The following is an 18,069-nucleotide window of genomic DNA, read 5'->3' on the forward strand; positions in this document are numbered from 1 at the left end:
TGATATGTATGTAGCAAATCTGTGTGATATAACTAGGCTGGACAGAATCCCACTTTGTAAATTCAAGGCTTTGTGATAGAATTTGGGATGACTGAAGTCCATTATTGAAAGGAAACTGATAGCAAGCAACTTTCATATTGTGGTTTAAATATCTACTCAATAATGGTAAAACTGGACTATTCATGTGGAGACTAGGTTAGTACTGAAATCTTCATGACTGTCTAATAATTTTTATTTGAGTCAGGGTTGGGAGAATTATTCAATATATATTTTCCACTCAGTTCATAATGAGTAAACAGTTGCAAGTCAATCACAATGATGACTGCAGTGTCATACTACATTGGCTCTCATCCTGGTCATGGTGCTGACTGCTGTGTCATGTGTTCTCGTGTGCAGTTTGCCTACATTTGTTGGGTGAAATGTTATCATACCCTGGGATAATTCAGGCAATGCAAATGTAAACACATGTGTATGTAAGCCTTGATATTGTCAATTCACTACTTATAAAGTGATGATATAAGTTATACCTATGCTGATAGTTTTTACTATACTTTATAAATGAAAGCACACAACTTTAAATATACTTGCCTTTGAAAAATAATGGCATAGGGGTCTTCACTGACTATTTTTAATAACATTAGCTATGAAACTGGGAATGTCTACTTTTTTTTTCATATTGGACTCTTTTGCAACAGAAAATTACTCTGGGCACCTAAAACAAAATGAGCTTCACTTCTTTCTGCATATCTGTTCACTCTTTTCTATTTATGTTAAACTGGCTTACTGCCCAATTAAGCATTACCTTGTTATCACATACCATGCCATGAGTTACTTTCTAGGCAACCTATGAAATAGCTGCCCCTAGAGGGCCCAGATGTCAACCATGGTCCAATCAATGGCAGCTGGTATGGAAGGAGGCTATTCAGGGGTGTGTGTGTGTGTGTGTGTGTGTGTGTGTGTGTGTGTGTGTGTGTGTGTGTGTGTGTGTGTGAGAGAGAGAGAGAGAGAGAGAGAGAGAGAGAGAGAGAGAGAGAGAGAGAGAATTTCTTCTGGAAATGGTGTTGGACGTGTCAGGCACAGTGACCTGAAGTAACTGATTTTGCTCTAAGAAAATATCACCTCTTTCAGGGTCATGAAAAATGCAAGTGTAAGTTATGTTCATTGCCTCCACTTGTTCCTCAACCTTCTGCAGTCTGGTTTCTGCTCGCCTTATTTCACTGAAATTGCTCTCATTAAGGTCTCTAATGACCTCCATATTTCTAAATCTGATAGTTTTCTGTCTTTATTTTACTGTATCTTTCTACAGTATTTGATGTTATTGCTTGTTCCATTTTTCAAAATCTGCTTCCTTGCTTTGTGTAATGTGCACTTACTTTCTGTGCCTCTCTGAATATTTACTATCCATATTCTTCAAAGATTCCTCTTCCTGAGCTCATCTCTTAAATATCAGTAATTCCCAGAATCTGATCAGCAAGCCACGAATCTCAGTCTGTGTACTTTCCTATGTGATGGCTTCATTTACCATGCATCCAGTGAGTCTCAAGTTGCTCTTAACTCTGGTGAAGCCTCTCTCCTGAACTTCAGTCATGCAGTGCTTAATGACCTGCTAGTCATCTCTGCCCAAATGTTTTGAAGGCATCTCCTGCATGACAAATACCAAACTGAACTCTTCACCTTTTCCTTGAAAGCACTTCTTCCAGCTGCAAGTCCTATCTTAGCTGATGGAACCACTATTCTCGAATATGTATATGACTAGAAAATTCAAGTTATCATTTATTCCTTTATCTCTTGTGACCAACTAATTCCCAATTCTTATTTGCCCTCTCAAATTAATCTACCACATTATCATCAAATAACACTATATATTACAATTTACTCCCTATTGCATATCTGAAATTCAAGAGCCTTAAAGGTGATACATAAAACATTATCAGTCATCTGGCCATAATGTCTTGTTTTTAATCACTACTGGCTTTCTTATAGATACATACAGATTTTTCTGCTCAATACAGTGTGTCCCCTTAGAGTATACATTTCCTCCTAGTCAATTCAGTCTTAGTCTTTTTCAGCCAATTACAATATTACCTACTCTTGAAATTCCTTCCAATCATGCCTCTCTCCATCAAGACTTTATCTATGTTCCTAAAGAGCAGATGCTAATCTTGGCCACTCTGTCTCTGGATTCTTATTAGCCTTGTATGCTACCCTAGGTGAATGAAAACATCTTCAGGCAGAAGGTGGACTTTTCATTTTAATAACCAGATCTAATATGGTCTTTATCAGCCCAACTCCTTGAGAACAATGTAGCAGGGTAGATAAGAAGCCTTAATACATCTCTGTCAGACTAATTTTTAAACCAAAACCCACAAACACTACACTGTAGGTCCCAAAGAAGACACTGTCACATTTATTCTCTATCACTGTAGCACATTCAAGGCACATAGTCATTATTCAGAATGGATAATTTAAATAAATTCCATGCTTGTTTTTGTATAGCAAGAATAATGCACATCATGGAACAGACTGTGCTTACAAAAGCAAGCCCCGAAACCCCATACCTTTTCCAGTGAATAGACTACTCAGGAGAGCAAATTAAAGGTCAGTAGGTTGCCTGGTAAAACTGTTCTAGTAGGAGGGTGGGGGAGAGAATGTGTGACCATTTTTACTAGATGCATCATTCAAGCCAGGCTGGAATCTCTAGAAATAATCTCTTTCTACCCTTAGGGACAAATCTGTCCAAACAACTGGAATCCTGAATCAGAGAAGTAATACAAAGCAGTCTGGCAACATTTCTATACACACTGGATAACAATAAGAAAAAATAAATATATAGTTATAAAAGATTTTCATTACTTCCCAAGGGCATAAAAATATCCTAGCCTGTGATGACTTGTGAAATAAATAAAAAGTCAGACTTTGGCAAATTCTGATTTCCTGTCTGATCTTTATTAAGTCTTTGTTTTTATGGGATAATGTGAAAAAGATTTTTATAAACATCTGTTTGCAACCATTCTCAATGTCCCAAAAGTGGCTAAAAATTGTTATAGTGCTGTAATTAGTCTGTCCAGACTTCAAAACATGTAAAATCTCCCACTGAAATCTTTGAAACTTGACTCTCCAATGGCATGTATTAAAGACACTAAGCTTTTATTCTATATCAGGTACCATCATGGTCCATTTCCATTATTTAGTCATTATAACTACACCATTAAGTAGATAGTTAATATTATTTATTATTTCCATGGTAGCAAAGAGGAATATAAATGAAGAAACAGCTATTAAGAGGCAGAACAAAGCCAGGCGGTGGTGGTGCATGACTTTATCCCAGCACTCAGAAGGCAGAGCAAAGAGGATCTCTGTGAGTTCGAGGCCAGCCTGGTATACAGAGTGAGACCCAGGACAGGCACCAAAACTACACAGAGAAATCCTGTCTTGAAAAACCAAAATAAAAAAAAAAGAGGCAGGACAAAGATAAGATATAAACCGATATGGCCATGCACTGAGAATTTGATCTGTGTGCAACACTTAACTGTGGATATCTATTATAAGTAGAGATGATTTCTCACTTGAGCCTTGTTAATTGATGTGTGTGTGTGTGTGTGTGTGTGTGTGTGTGTGTGTGTGTATGTACCCATAGGTGCATGCATATACTTCATATCTATTAAAATATCAATGGAGAGCAAGTATGAATGTATCTCATTCCATCCTCTTAATACACTATAGTATAAATATTATTATCTCCATTTGAAGATGAGGAAATTGGTATTGACAAAGCTTCATTTATGTAAGTGTGAGAGAGGGCACTTATTAGAAAATTGTGTCTTACAGTCTACACTAATGATTTCAAAGACTACTCCATATCTTTTAGCTTTGCCTTCTCCATTATCATATCAGCATAAGTGGTGTAAAAGAGAATAATGCTGTTTCTCCTCTGCATCTTCACCTAGACATTATGGGTATTCTAGTTTCTTCCTGTAGCTGTGATAAAACGCTAATCAAAAACAACATAGGGTAGGGACTGGATTATTTCATTTTATAGGTTATAATCCATCACTAAGGGAAGTGTGCAGTAACTCTAGCAAGGCAAGAACTTGAAGCAGAAACCATAGAGGAATGCTGCTTACTGGCATACTTCTCTAGCAGGGTCAGCTACTGTCCTTATACAGTCCAGGCCTACCTGTCTAGGGATGGTACTGTGTCCACAGTGTGCTAGATCCTCCTCCATCAATTAGAGATTGAGAAAATGCCCCCACAGACATGCAAACAGACCAATCTGGTGGAAGCAATTCCTCAGCTAAGATTTCCTCTTCCCAGATATGTCAAGTTAATAACCAAAATTAGCCATCACAACTGGATGTCTTCAAAAAAATGGGCCAGGGTCATTTACCATCTATGGAAAGAGTCTTAATGGTTTGAATTAGTCATTTCTTTAGGTATCTCATGTGATTTTATCAGTAAAATAAAGCTCTCTACAGATAATGTTATAGCATACCTCCTTATCTTTTAAGTGCTAACCAATCTTGGTGGAGACAGTCTTTTAAGAAGAGTCACTTTTTAAAACTTAAAATTTTACAAGTTGGAATATAAGATATGTGATATATAGTTATAATTGATAATTGTGTGACAACAAATTTGTGTAGCCTCTAAAATTTTTGTTTCCTATCACAAAATATTCTGAAGCCCTGAAGTAAAACAGGTACTGGAAGCTGTTTTCTGTCCTTTTATTTCCCTCTTCATTATAATATTTTAAGTAGTAACATAATCAACCAGGAGTTGGCTCAGATATCTTTTTAAAATTTTTATTTAATACCTTTTTCATACGATGTATTTTGATCATATTCTTTTCCCTCCCCCAACTCCTCCTAGATCTTCCCTCCCTCCCTACCCATCCATCTTCATGTTCTTTCTCTCTCTCAAAAAGTAAAACCAAAAATAAAAATCAAAACAAGGCTGGGCGGTGGTGGCGCACACCTTTAATCCCAGCACTCGGGAGGCAGAGGCAGGCGGATCTCTGTGAGTTCGAGGCCAGCCTGGTCTACAGAGCGATCCAGGAAAGGCACAAAGCTACACAGAGAAACCCTGTCTCGAAAAACAAAAACAAAAACAAATCAAAGCAAACAATAAGAAGAAAAAAATATCAAAACAAAACAAAGAGTGCACAAGCAAACATGGGGTCCATTTTGTACTGGCCAACTATTCCCAAGCACAGACCTGCCCTGGAGTATGGTTAATAGACTCAGTGACACTCTACTGGAAAAAACTGATTTCCCTTTTCCCAACAAGAATCAGTTGCAAATACCTTCTCAATTGAGGATGAGACTTTTTGCTACCTCCCCTTCTCAGTGCTAGGATTTTGTCTGATTTGAGCTTGTGCCGGTATTATGCATACTATCACAGTCCCTATGAGTCCACACGTGTACCAGTACTGTTGCATCTGAGAAATACTGTTTCTCTGCAGTCCACCACCACTACTGGCTCTTAAAATCTCCTCAACTCCTCTTCAGCATAGATCCCTGAGCCTTGAGGGAAGCAGGTTGATAAAGATGTCTCATTTAGGGCCAAGTGCTCCAAAGGCTCTCACTCTGCACATTGTCAGATTTCTCTTCTTTAAAAGTTAAAAACAATATGTGATATGCACCTAAAGACAGAATTTTACACCCTATCTGGGTTTTACCCCTAATTTAACAAGTTATTTATGTTTGATATCAAAATATCACAGAGGAATAATATACAAAAGAAAAATTATTGTCTGGGCATGTAGCTCAGTCCAAACCTAAATGAAAAATCATGATCCCACTATTCAGAGGTTATTTTGATTTTATTGGTACATATCCTTTCAAAAACATTTTAGGATTAGAAATTGTATGTTTTCCCTAATAAGAATATGACATATTCCTTGATAACTTAAAATGTGGACTTCTCTCTCTAGTATGTATGCATCTATATAATAACTTAGAATGGCTATATGTAGCTTCCATTCTATACTGAATCACATGATGACCTACAAGCTACACTGAATATAAACAGCATCTTAGAGAGCATCTGAAAGAAAAGCCTTTTCTGTTTTTACCTTTTCTTGATCAGATGAGGACTGGTGTTGTTCCAGTAGACTTAAAATGATTCGTTGAGTCTTCTTATGCAAAAAGTAAGCTGTTAGTAGCCATCTTTATTTACTTAGTCTTGGCCTAATGCTCAGCCTGTACATGGGCTGCTTTAGACACTAAAATTATAAAGGATTTTCTGACTGTTGTGAATATGAAATTGAGAAGCTGTGTGTTAACTCTCTTAATTGTTCATATTTAAAACAACTGCTGACTGGCTTCTACCGTAAGGGACAGTTTATATTTTAAAAACAATAGCACTGACAGCTGCTAAAGTGTCTGTAATATTAACCACACAAGTCGCCATTGTCCACACAACTGGTTAAGTAATTAAGCACAGGCTAGCATGGGGATCATTACTGATGTGAACACCTGTTTATAGGCTCTTGCATTGTAAACTGTAGGTTAAGCATCTCAAACTCATAGGCAGGGCTTTGTTACTGTGATATGGTCTTTGGGGAGATAGACATATTGTGTAGGAGGAAATACTGGCATTTCTCCCTTAATACTGAAACCAGGGTATTTATTTCCCTCCACATCTCCCACACAGAGACTACTTAAACTGGAAAGTTGGGCTGAGTACTATCAAACCTCCACCATCATCTAGAAATAGGGACTGCAAACCCAAAGGCTAGCTTGCACATGATAAAAAACAGTGAGACTAGATTTATAGCCTTACAGTGATTCTGAAACAAAAGCAGATGACAGGTGAGTGTATTCTAGGACAGCATATCAGCAACGAACCTCTGGCAAACAACTGCCATGGAGAAAGACAGAGGATTGTCCATCATATGATCAAAGTTAGAGAAATGGCTGATTGCAAGTACTCTTACTCACAGGGATCTATGCCACCTATGGAGTAGAAAGTCACACAGATGGCAGGGGATAGTAATGAGTTGCCCCTGCATCCCAAGTGCCATTTAGCAGCTAGCTTATTCAGCACCAAACCAAATGGTTACTCAGTCTCTCACCCTGTCAAGCACTCTGGCCTAGGTCATTGTAATCTTCGCCTTGATCATCCATTCTGTTGTCACTCTCAATACTGCCATGTAGGCTTCAACAACCTCTCTAGATGACTTCAGAGAGCGCCTTTTCTGCTGCTCTTCCCCACCATCCCGAGGTAGAACTGCAGCCTTATGTATAAATACTTGAAATTTGATTTTAAGAAACAGAATTTAAATTAAAATAGACATCCTTATAGAAATAGCTACCATTGTATCTTAGTCCTTACAGCTACAAATACAATGAATTCCTTTCCTTTCATTATGTCGTTTTATTCTTTTCCTTAGGGAAAAGTAAGTTAAGATATATAGTTATTCTGATTTTCCTTTTATGTATTCATTCCCTTTTTGTACCTCCCAGTAGAAAAATTTGCATAACGGAATGGTCCACAATATAAAGAACTAAAACTCACTTTTTTATTAATCAGAAAATTGACAGCTATTTTTCTATTTCTTTTTGTTTAAATCTCATCTATCTTTTAAGTACTAATGAGGGCAAAATTTTCCTGACCTCTAACTCCTGCATTCAAAAGATATGATTTTTCTCTACTTGTAGCCTGAACTGCATTTAAAATGAAGTAGATTCACAAGAAACACTCAATTAATTTAATGTTATTGCTCCTGGTACATTTATCCTTCCCACCCTAGTAATATATAAGGTGACCTGTTATGTACCAGGTGAATAGTTTATGCAGTAACAATTTGTAGCTAGATGGAAGGACAGAAAGAAATCTTTCCTTGTATTCATGGGGCAAATATATGCCCTCTATGTTGGCAGCATAGCTGAAGGTAAATTTAAGGACCAGTTCCTGATTCATTGCCAGAGACTTTATTAACAGTTTTTAAGAAACTGCTGCATATAAGCCACTATGATGTACACCCTGAACAGCTCTGTTGCAGTTTTCATGATGTCCACTATCCTACTTACTCTCCAGCATGAGTTTCACTTACAGAATTTCCTCTAAAACTTTTTCTAGTGTGTTCTAATATTCTTACTTTGTTATTTTTTCTGTATTTTCTAGCTATACAGATGATCTCACTAGACTCTCATCCTCACAGAGAGAAAATTTGACTTAGTTCCTATTTGCATTCTCTAGTAAAGAGTGAATATAATGCTTGACTAATGTACAAAGCCAAAGACATTTAAAAAAAAATCTATTCACTAGCTGTGACATTGAATCCAAAGATAATCAATAACAAGGTCAGTGGCAGTTAAAATACTGAATAGTATGCTGATTTTCTTTTGTCTGCACCACATTTTTCTAAGATCCTTTGAAATGCCCAAGTTATCAATTATGTAAATGGCAGCCATTTAAAATACCAACTAGTTGAATATACATGTTATAAAAGCACCATGTTTGTGAAAGATGAAAGTAAATATCACATAGATTCTGCGTTTGTAGCTTAATATAGATTAAGTTTTTAATACTTTAAAGTAATAGTATTGTACCATGTGATTTTACTTTTATCTTGTATTTCTATCTTCCCAAAGTTACTATAATTGAGTTTGTTTGGTAATGTACTCATGTTGCTACAAGACTTGGTAGTTTGCAAAATATGAAGTTCATAATAGAGATAGAGAGTAGAGTTACTACCTGGTAGGGAGGATAAGAAGAAAGTGAAATATAGAAAGGTGATTTAATCTCAGTACTGCAGTTTTATAAAATATAATTTGTTTTTCCCCAGCACAACAGAGTTTCATGCTGATAACAAGCTCCTGAATTAATAAATCCATTGCAACTATTGAGACTTTTCCCTTAATAACATAACTAATGCTGAGCATTAAAAAAAGGAAAGACATTATTTGTACAGATGTTACCTCTAGCAGATCTATATCCCTAAACATAGAAAACTACCAACATCATACCCTCAGCAATATCAATGTGAAAAGAAATTGTGCATCTCAATTAGAATACTGTATTTTCCACACAAAAGCATGCTGTTTCTCAGAACACATTTGCTTATTTTCCAATTGGAAAGGCATTTAGGGGTCTATTTTGTTATCATTACATGTGCTTAACTCCAATTATAGTTAATGGGAGTTGTGTGTCTATAGTCACAGTAGCCTCTGAACTATTTTAACATTATTGCTTTCCATTACCATCATCGTTAAAATAACTTTCCACTCTTCTGCCAACCTGAACTACCACAGTAATCTACGTTCATGTTTTCTTTGCATGAAATGAAGAATATGGATTATACAATGTGGCCTGTTTCTAGCTTCAAAAACACTGTAATATCATTAACATAGAGTAGGTAGGGCTAGAACTCTTTAATTGTTGAGCAGAGAGGTAATTGATTGGATCCTGCAAATGCATTTTTGCATAGCATCCTATGTAGACAATTCCACTGGAATAAAGTAGGTCGATATAGTGTGATAACTGATAACTGGTAGATGCCCAAAATTTGAAACATAGTACAAAATATGAGAACATGAGATTCACAAACTGGAAGCACTAGACTTTATCAACAGGTAACAAAAGTATACATTTAGTTGCAGTTATCCACACTTTTGACAGGGGTAAAACAAGACTTGCTGTCTAGGTATAATTGATGATGTTCTTTTGGAGATTTCTGGACTCTTCTCTATTTCCCAAAGAAAAGTGGCCAAGCTGTCAGAAAAACTTATCAGAAGACAATGATGGTGGTGGGGGGGTGTTGTTCAATTTTCAAGAAAATGAGTAGACTGGGAATTCCTAAAAATGGTTGGGGATGGATCATATGTCAATGGTAAAGCACTTGCCTAGTACACATGAGGCTCTGTGTTCCATCCCCAGTCTATACACAGATACACATACACAGAAACACACATGGAAATCAGTACACTCACAGTTGCATACTTAGTTATCACTAGGGTAAACATAGGATCCATTGGTTTTGTTTATTGAGTTGTTATTTTTGAGATGCTTTATCATTATAACATAATGTCTACTGCTGATCTGTGCCTCAGAAGTATTTTTGTGTATATGGTTTAAGGAATTAAACCCAGAACCTTTCACATACTAGCCAAAGTATTCTATCACCGAGCCACACCACCAGTCAAAGTGTATGTTTTAAATGAAAATATAAATAATGGAGGCTTAGCTCCAACACGCACTAAAATATATCACAAAGCTCACATCCATAGTCCTAGCATTGAGGAGACAGAGGCCAGAGGATTATAATTCCAGGCCAACTTGGACTACATAGGAAGAACATGTCTGCCAAATAATTATTACAAAAACAACAATAATAATAAAAATAAAGAAAGAGAAATTATTTTGAAGCTCAAATAATGAAATGAGAAGGCATTTATACAAAAATTCAGAATAATACTAATGCCAAAATGATAGAAACTCTAGTATTTTTAAATATGTGATAAAAGGGACATAATGAATCTGTATAATAATTGATGATTATTCAAAAAATTATGATGGACCAACACACACTCTTTGCAAAGAAAAAATAAAACAAGAAACAAAGTAGTGTGGAAGTTTATCTGACATTGTGAAACAAAGTAAGTTGAAGATAATTTTAATAGTTAAATATGAATGAATTAAACTTTAAAGACCAAGAAGAGTCATGAAAGAGAGAGAGAGAGAGAGAGAGAGAGAGAGAGAGAAGGAAGGAAGGAAGGAAGGAAGGAAGGAAGGAAGGAAGGAAAGAAAGAAGGAAAGAAAGAAAGAAAACAAAGTTCCTAAAAATCCACAACACAAAATAGGCAAACAACAAACTAAGGAAAATATTTCTAATATATATTTCAATCAGTTGATATCTTAAATATTTCATGTGCAAAATCAAACAACACAACAGTCAAAGGACAAGGCCAGCATATAAAGGAAAAATAAATGGAAGGTAATATATGGGAAGTTCCATCTCACTAATATTTGAAAAAAATGCAAAAAGAATGAATCATATGTCATTTTTCACTTTTTATATTAGCACATTTTAAAAGATTTTTACCCAAAGAGATAAGACAGGCAAATTCATGTACTGCCAATTGGATTTAAATTAATGTCACTATTCTCTAATACCATTTGGGGTTACTTCTGCATACTTTAGTAATGCCTCTTCTATACTTGGCATACATATGGATGTAACTGTAAGGACGGTCATCTCTCCACTTGTTTCTACACTGTTATAATAGCAAAATATTGGGATCAGCTTAAATATTCTTCAGAAGAGAAATGACTAGTAAATTATGATATATTTGTGTAATATAAAATTAATATATGGACATAAAAATAATGTTCTCAGTACAGATATTTAATAACAGAAATTTTCTAAAATTTAATAAAATAAAAGGGTAGAATACCATATTGCACATCTAGTTTGAGCTCAAGATTTTTTTAAGACATTATTCTTTAAAGGACAGCAGAGGCACATTATACTGTGAGAGGAAGAAGCAGTGGACATGGCCTTTTTTTATCATATTTCAGTCTCAACTTGACCATCTCCTGTAGTATGTAAGATACAGCCCTGGGTATACACTTTATATGTTATTGACTACACACCACCAGGTTGCGTGCTGCAGAACTGAGACTTATAGTCTAATTTATGTCCTCTTAGTTGTAGGCTATGTCTAATCTGTCTTTAATCTTTGGTCATTTTACTTGACATTTACGGTAACAACAAAATTATTGATGTAGGTTTAGGTATAAGTCTGAAAAATAATGACATTTGTGTATTTCCTACAATATGTGTTGTTTACATAGTCACTAAATAAATAATTATATTAGTGGATTCTAGAACAGTAAGTACCACAGTGTGTTTAATCCACATACTACAATACTCAACAAGGTTTAGAAGTGAATGCCACATGTACTTTTGCTTGGAGGAGTCATGGAGCTTCTTGCTCTTAGAACAACAAGGACAGCTATGACATTAGTTTGGAGCGAGTAGCCTGATAGAAGGCACAGAACTATATTAAAGTCAAGAGATGGGCTTAAGTTCACCTTTGTTGAAAGATTTGGAAGATTTCCTGAAGGCCATCTGCCTCCACAGCATGCGTCTTTGTAAAGGTATACCCTTCTCTTCAACACCACTTTTTAAAGATATCAATCTCCATAGTAGCATCAGAATCTCCTCACCTACATAAAGAATTTATTTCAAAAACTTGTCTCTCACAAATAAGGAGAATAAGCTTGGGTTTGCTTACCAAATTCTGGTAGACTTGGAAATGAACTTGATTCTCAGTGAGTCTTTTTTTATTAAGAATTTTTTTATTCATTTTACATACCAATCACAGATCACCTCTTCCCTCCTCCCACTCCTCCAGCCTTTCCCCACTCACCCACCCCTCATTCCCTCCTAAAAGAAGGTAAGGCCTCCTTTGGGGAGTCAGCAAAGCCTGGTCCATTTGGTAGAGGCAGGTCAAAGCCCCCCACTCCTTGCCTCAAGGCTGTGTGAGGTGTCACACCATAGGTAGTAGGCTCCAAAAAGCCAGCTCATGTACCAGGTATGGATCCTGATCCTACTTCCAGGGGTGGCCATGCTCAACTATGTTCATAGCAGCATTGTTTGTAATACCCAGAACTGGAACATGCCCCTCAACCAAAGAATGGATAAAGAAAATGTACATATACACAATGGAATACTACTCAGCAGTAAATAATAGTAATAAGAATAAGAATAATACCATGAAATATACAGACAAATGGATGGAACTAGAAAATATCATCCTGAGTGAGGTAACCCAGACTCAAAAGAAAAAACATGGTATATACTCACTCATAAGTGGATACTAGAAGTAAAGCAAAGGATAACCAGACTACAACCCACAGCTCCAGAGAAGCTAGATAACAAGGAGGACCCAAAGAGGGACACATGGATCGACCTGAGAAGGGGAAATACATGAGATCTCAATGAGTAAACTGGGAATGAGGGGGGCTAATGGAGGGTAGGGGATAGGGCATGAGAACATAAGGGAATGGGATGGTTGAGCTGGAACATGGACGGAGTGGGAGAGCAATGAAAGAGATACCATGATAGAGAGAGACATCATGGGGATAGGGAGAAACCAGGTGCTAGGGAAGTTCCCAGGAATCCACAAGGATGACCCCAGCTTAGACTGAGTAGGTCTTATCAAGCCCTCAAATCATATAGCACACTACCTATTTTCTCCACCTATTTCCAAAAAGAACTGCCATCAATTTCATTATTACCCCAATTACTCTGTTACCTCTGACAGCAATAATATCTAACAGTTGTTCTTTTCTTATAAATGTGATGCCAACTTATGAGGTCCATCAGTATTGAATACCATAAATACAGAAGTTATGTTTCAAATAATCTATTCAGTGATACTTCAATCTCTTATTCAAAGATGAAGTCACTGTTGAGCATGAAAAATTGTCATTCTTAGATTATTAGCCTTTATAATGTGAAGACAGATGGAAAATCTATGTATGCATATGAAAATACAGAAGTGTGTGTGTGTGTGTGTGTGTGTGTGTGTGTGTGTGTGTGTGTGTGTGAGAGAGAGAGAGAGAGAGAGAGAGAGAGAGAGAGAGAGAGAGAGCGCTTTATGAGATCCATTTAATTCCACTTATGGCTTGATCCATAGAACTTTATGGTACAAATATATGTTTTATGACAAAATTAGTTTTAACATAAATATAAAAAAACTGGAAAGTAATTTTTAAAAATTCAGATCAGCAATTGTTGCCATTGTTTTTAATGTTTTTTTCTTCATAAACAAGATTGTAGGTTGACATTTCAAAAACATAAGTTGTGACCTTTACAGAATTGATTCCTCATGTAATTATCTTATTAAATTGGGAACCTGTTAGGCTCCTAAAGGGGAGAGATCAAAGGAATAAAAAAGGAAAATCTAAGATAGTTCTCTTTCCTGTCTGCTATAAAGCCAGGTTTGGATCCTGAACCAATGCTTATGCTACTTCCCCAAAGCTTTAATGTCCTTTAGTCAGTTTGCTTTGGCTCAAAAGCATTTTCTCACACAAAATGCCACCAGTAAATTGCAAGTTGGTGTGAACCCTCACATCCTATCCTATCATTTAATACAGTGAGGCTGGATTTGGGAGGTGATCAACTAGGTATTGGTTGTTATAGGGTGCCAGAGGCATTCCTGGAGGGAAACACGAATACCCGTTGACTTCAGCTTGTAGGATCCCCAATGTACCAGCTTCTTTCACAGAGCTGGCATAACCCTGTGGGAATGATGCCATCATTCTTGTTTCTGAGAATAACACTGAAGTTTTAATGCTCGCAATGCAAAGGGAACTATTTGATAGTAGCTGAAGTTTTATGTGTCTTCTAAGAAGTCCTACACTAATCTGTATGCAAACCTGTGCCATCTAAGTAATAAACCCTTTATCCAGGAATGTTATCTTCACATTTTCAGCTGAATTGTGATCCATATCCCAAATTAAATAATGGGTTTTTTAATGGTATCTTCAAAAGGATCCCCAAATAATCCATCACTCAGATGTATCTCCAAGTACAGAAAGCCTCTTGCTTTCTCACCTTTCTGCAATATGATTGCATTCTGAAGCATTGAGTATGCTTTAAGCTTCTGACTACTTTGCTCAGTGCACTCACAAGGTGGTGATAATGAGACCAAGGTCAGGGGTGCAAGAAAGTTTTGCTGTGTATTGACCACAGACTACCGGGAATCAGTCAAGAGATGATAGCACAACCCAGAAAGGCATCATGACAAAACCTCAGCACTTCTCAGTCCAGCCTCCCCATGGAGAGACAGGATATGCTAGTGGGCCATCATCATCTTAGGGAGGAAATGAATAGCAGCTTGGGAGGCTCCAACATCTACTTCTGAACAAAGCAGGCCTGACATTTAGGCATTAACTTTGCATTATAATCTCCCATCATACCATTGATTTGCTGTGTAACCTTCATCACTAAAACAGAGATAATAGGATGGAATGAAATGGGCTTACCTCCCGGGGATGTTGTTTGAATTAGCAAATTAACTAGAGTAAAGTGTTAGCATTTATGTAAGTGCTGGTGGTTGTCATTATTTCTAGGGACTGAGTCTCATTCTAAATAGAGAATCTAAGTATATTATGCTTTTGCCAGGAAGAGATTTTCACCCACATCAATTGCATTTAAGCTGAGCATAAAACAGAGGTGATAATAATATAGTAGTGATCATCACAATGCAGAGCTGTAAGCCTTTTCCCTATTAAAGCTAAGACTATTTTCTGTAACTTTCAATGCTTTTAAACTTTGCTTTCCAAGCTTTGTGCCAACAGTCATCTCTACAGTGATTATTCTTCCTGTGATGGGTAGGGGGAATGGGACCAAGAATAGGTCCCATTCATTATTCATCCCCATAATGACTATATAATGTATTGAATTTGTTTACATCATACAATCAAGCAAACTCAGTAGCTGCTTTGATTGCCATATATTGCAATCATTGTTAAAAAAAAAAAAAAAAAAAAAAAAAAAAAAAAAAAACAACTCTTCCCCGCCACCCCACCACCAATCTACAAACACTGATGTCCTTTAGAGGTAGCCAGCATGCAAATAGAAAATTCATGGGAGATTGAAGAGGTTTTTTTTTTTTTTTTTTTTTTTTTTTTTTTAAAAAAAGCCGCTGTACATAGATCTTTTCAATTTAACATCTTTACCAGGGAATTTTGTTGTCACCTGCTTATTTCCAAGGGGGTCTGTACTTGGGAGAATTCTCCCATTTCTTTTATCACTCTGCCTCTGCTTACCAAGAAATCATTTCTTGCTGATTGCAGAACTCTTGAACTCAGCCTGGCAGCTGCAGTGTAAACACCTCAGATCCGGGCTCTTTGCAGCTTATTTCCATATTCATTTGAAGTGATTTTTCAAGACTGTTTGAAAACCTCTCTCGACCTGACACTGCAATACTCAAGATCTAAAGCTCACCATGTGCTCCTTTCTTCTCCTCTTTGTCCTACAGATAACAGACAGGCCCCTCTGGAAAGATCACGCTCGCGCCACAATGGAGCCATGTCATCCAAGTGATTCCTGATGCCAGAGAGAGTGGAGACATTTAAGAAAACAAAATCATCCATCTTGAGAAGAACAAAATATACACTCAAGGGTTTGAGTGGAAATAAATGCATTTCCACAAAGGTCAAGCTGAGCTGGGTGAAGTAATGTGTATTTGTAGGAGTACTGCAAGTGCACTAATCCGAACCCAGCTGTCATGATTAGAAAACACTTATTCCTCTGTAGTGTAAAGACGCACATTACTTGTCATTGTGTGTATGTATGGTGACCTGACTGTGAAGATGAAAGTATTAGAGAGAGAGAGAGAGAGAGAGAGAAATCCTAAGGCTTCTACAAACATTCCAGTCTGTCAAAGAATTTAAAACTGAAATTTTTAGGTCACGCCTACCCACCCCACCCCACCCCACTGCCCCCCTCAAAATTAAATAAATAAAAATAAAAAAGAGGAGAGGGGAATGGAAAGGAAGAATTTTCAGTGTCTACTTCTAGCTCTTCTGATGTATATATAGTGTAAAGTCCGAAAGAATGGGTACATCAATGATTGGGCACACTCTGAAAGAGAAGCCCCAGTCAAGGTGTTTAGAACCAATCTCAAATGAAAGCTGATGGATTCATCTATTTGGCAGAAATTAGTTTTACCATTATTCTAGTATTTCAGCGTGATATTGCAGGCACTTATAATTACTAAAAATAAACCAAAGTTTAACAGAATCAGCTAGATTTCAACTTTATTTAAGAAGTATTTTCTAATTCTGCATAGATATCTGCCTTATTGAAATTCTTTATATAGCAATTTTTGAGAAAACCTGTACACATTCATGCATATGCTAGGGATGAACCTGAAAATTCTATTGCCTTTATAGGGATTTGAGAGGTAAATATTGATTCTGGTTCTTCACTCTAAGGCTTCTTTCTCCCTTCCCCCTGAGAGGTAGGGAACAGAACTACAGAAGAGTCCAGAGGGAGGAAGTAATTGATCTCTTTATGCAAGAGGCAGTGGAAAACTTCGGAAAGGTCAATTGTTTTAGCTCCCTTTCTAACCCTTTTCCCATTCCACTTTGGTAGTTGATGTGTGTGTGTGTGTGTGTGTGTGTGTGTGTGTGTGTGTGTGTGCGCGTGTGTGTGTGTTTATATCTCTTACTGACATAATTCCATACCCCAGTAACAAGGTAAATCTCTGTCATCACCGTACTTACTTACCTTATATTATTAACACATTTCAGTGATGCTGCCAAAACAACACTAGCAGATAAAGAAACTCAGCATTGTTTTAAATACATGAGAGAACAGAAGTTATACTTAACTTGTCTATTCTCTTACAATGTGCACTTGTAATAATTGGTGTAACTTCTCTGGAGTGTAATTTCAAGACTAATCCATGCAGATGATTGTGATTGCTGTAAAAGGTAGCTTGTATGTATATTTCTTCTGTAGAAAATTCTGTTTTTATTTCTCAAAGCACATTATAGACATTCAGAGAAAAGAACAAATGACTGCCTTGGCAAGCCACCTTCTGAGATAATATAAACAAGTGACCTGTAGCTCACAGAATCTTTATACAGATTTATAGGAATTGAAACTGTTGCCTTTCACTCTAGTACATTCTTACTTGGGTATTATACTTCAAAATACTCTAAAGCTGCTATAAGTAGAGAAAGCAGAAGGTAACAATGTCTAAGTTTTTTCCATTTTTTCTTTAGTGAAAATACACACACACACACACACACACACACACACACACACACAAACACACACACACTCACACTTAAGAACATACCACTGCCGGGCAGTGGTGGCACACGCCTTTAATCCTAGCATTGGGGAGGCAGAGCCAGGCAGATCTCTGTGAGTTCAAGGCCAACCTGGTCTACAGAGCAAGATCCAGGACAGGCACCAAAGCTACATAGAGAAACCCTGTATCAAAAAACAAAAACAAAAACAAACAAACAGAAAAGAACATACCACTTTTACACATTTTTTAAAACAATAACCTCAAAATTTAATTTCTACTAATTGATGTA

The 18,069-nt window shown here is 36.7% G+C and overlaps 1 protein-coding gene across 3 annotated transcripts in view; it reads left to right on the top strand.

The window, feature by feature from the left end:
* Diaph2 (diaphanous related formin 2) overlaps positions 1-16,455 on the top strand; it is a 747,093-nt gene extending 730,638 nt beyond the window's left edge. For all 3 annotated transcript variants that reach the window (XM_036175402.1, XM_036175403.1, XM_036175405.1), the window contains one exon: positions 15,996-16,455. In XM_036175402.1, the coding sequence (XP_036031295.1) occupies positions 15,996-16,060 (65 nt within the window). In that variant the 3' untranslated portion in view covers positions 16,061-16,455. The remainder of the gene's footprint in view (positions 1-15,995) is intronic.
* Positions 16,456-18,069: the final 1,614 nt, after the last annotated feature.

The sequence above is a fragment of the Onychomys torridus genome, chromosome X (genome assembly GCF_903995425.1).
Source record: "Onychomys torridus chromosome X, mOncTor1.1, whole genome shotgun sequence".
NCBI classification, from domain to species: domain Eukaryota; kingdom Metazoa; phylum Chordata; class Mammalia; order Rodentia; family Cricetidae; genus Onychomys; species Onychomys torridus.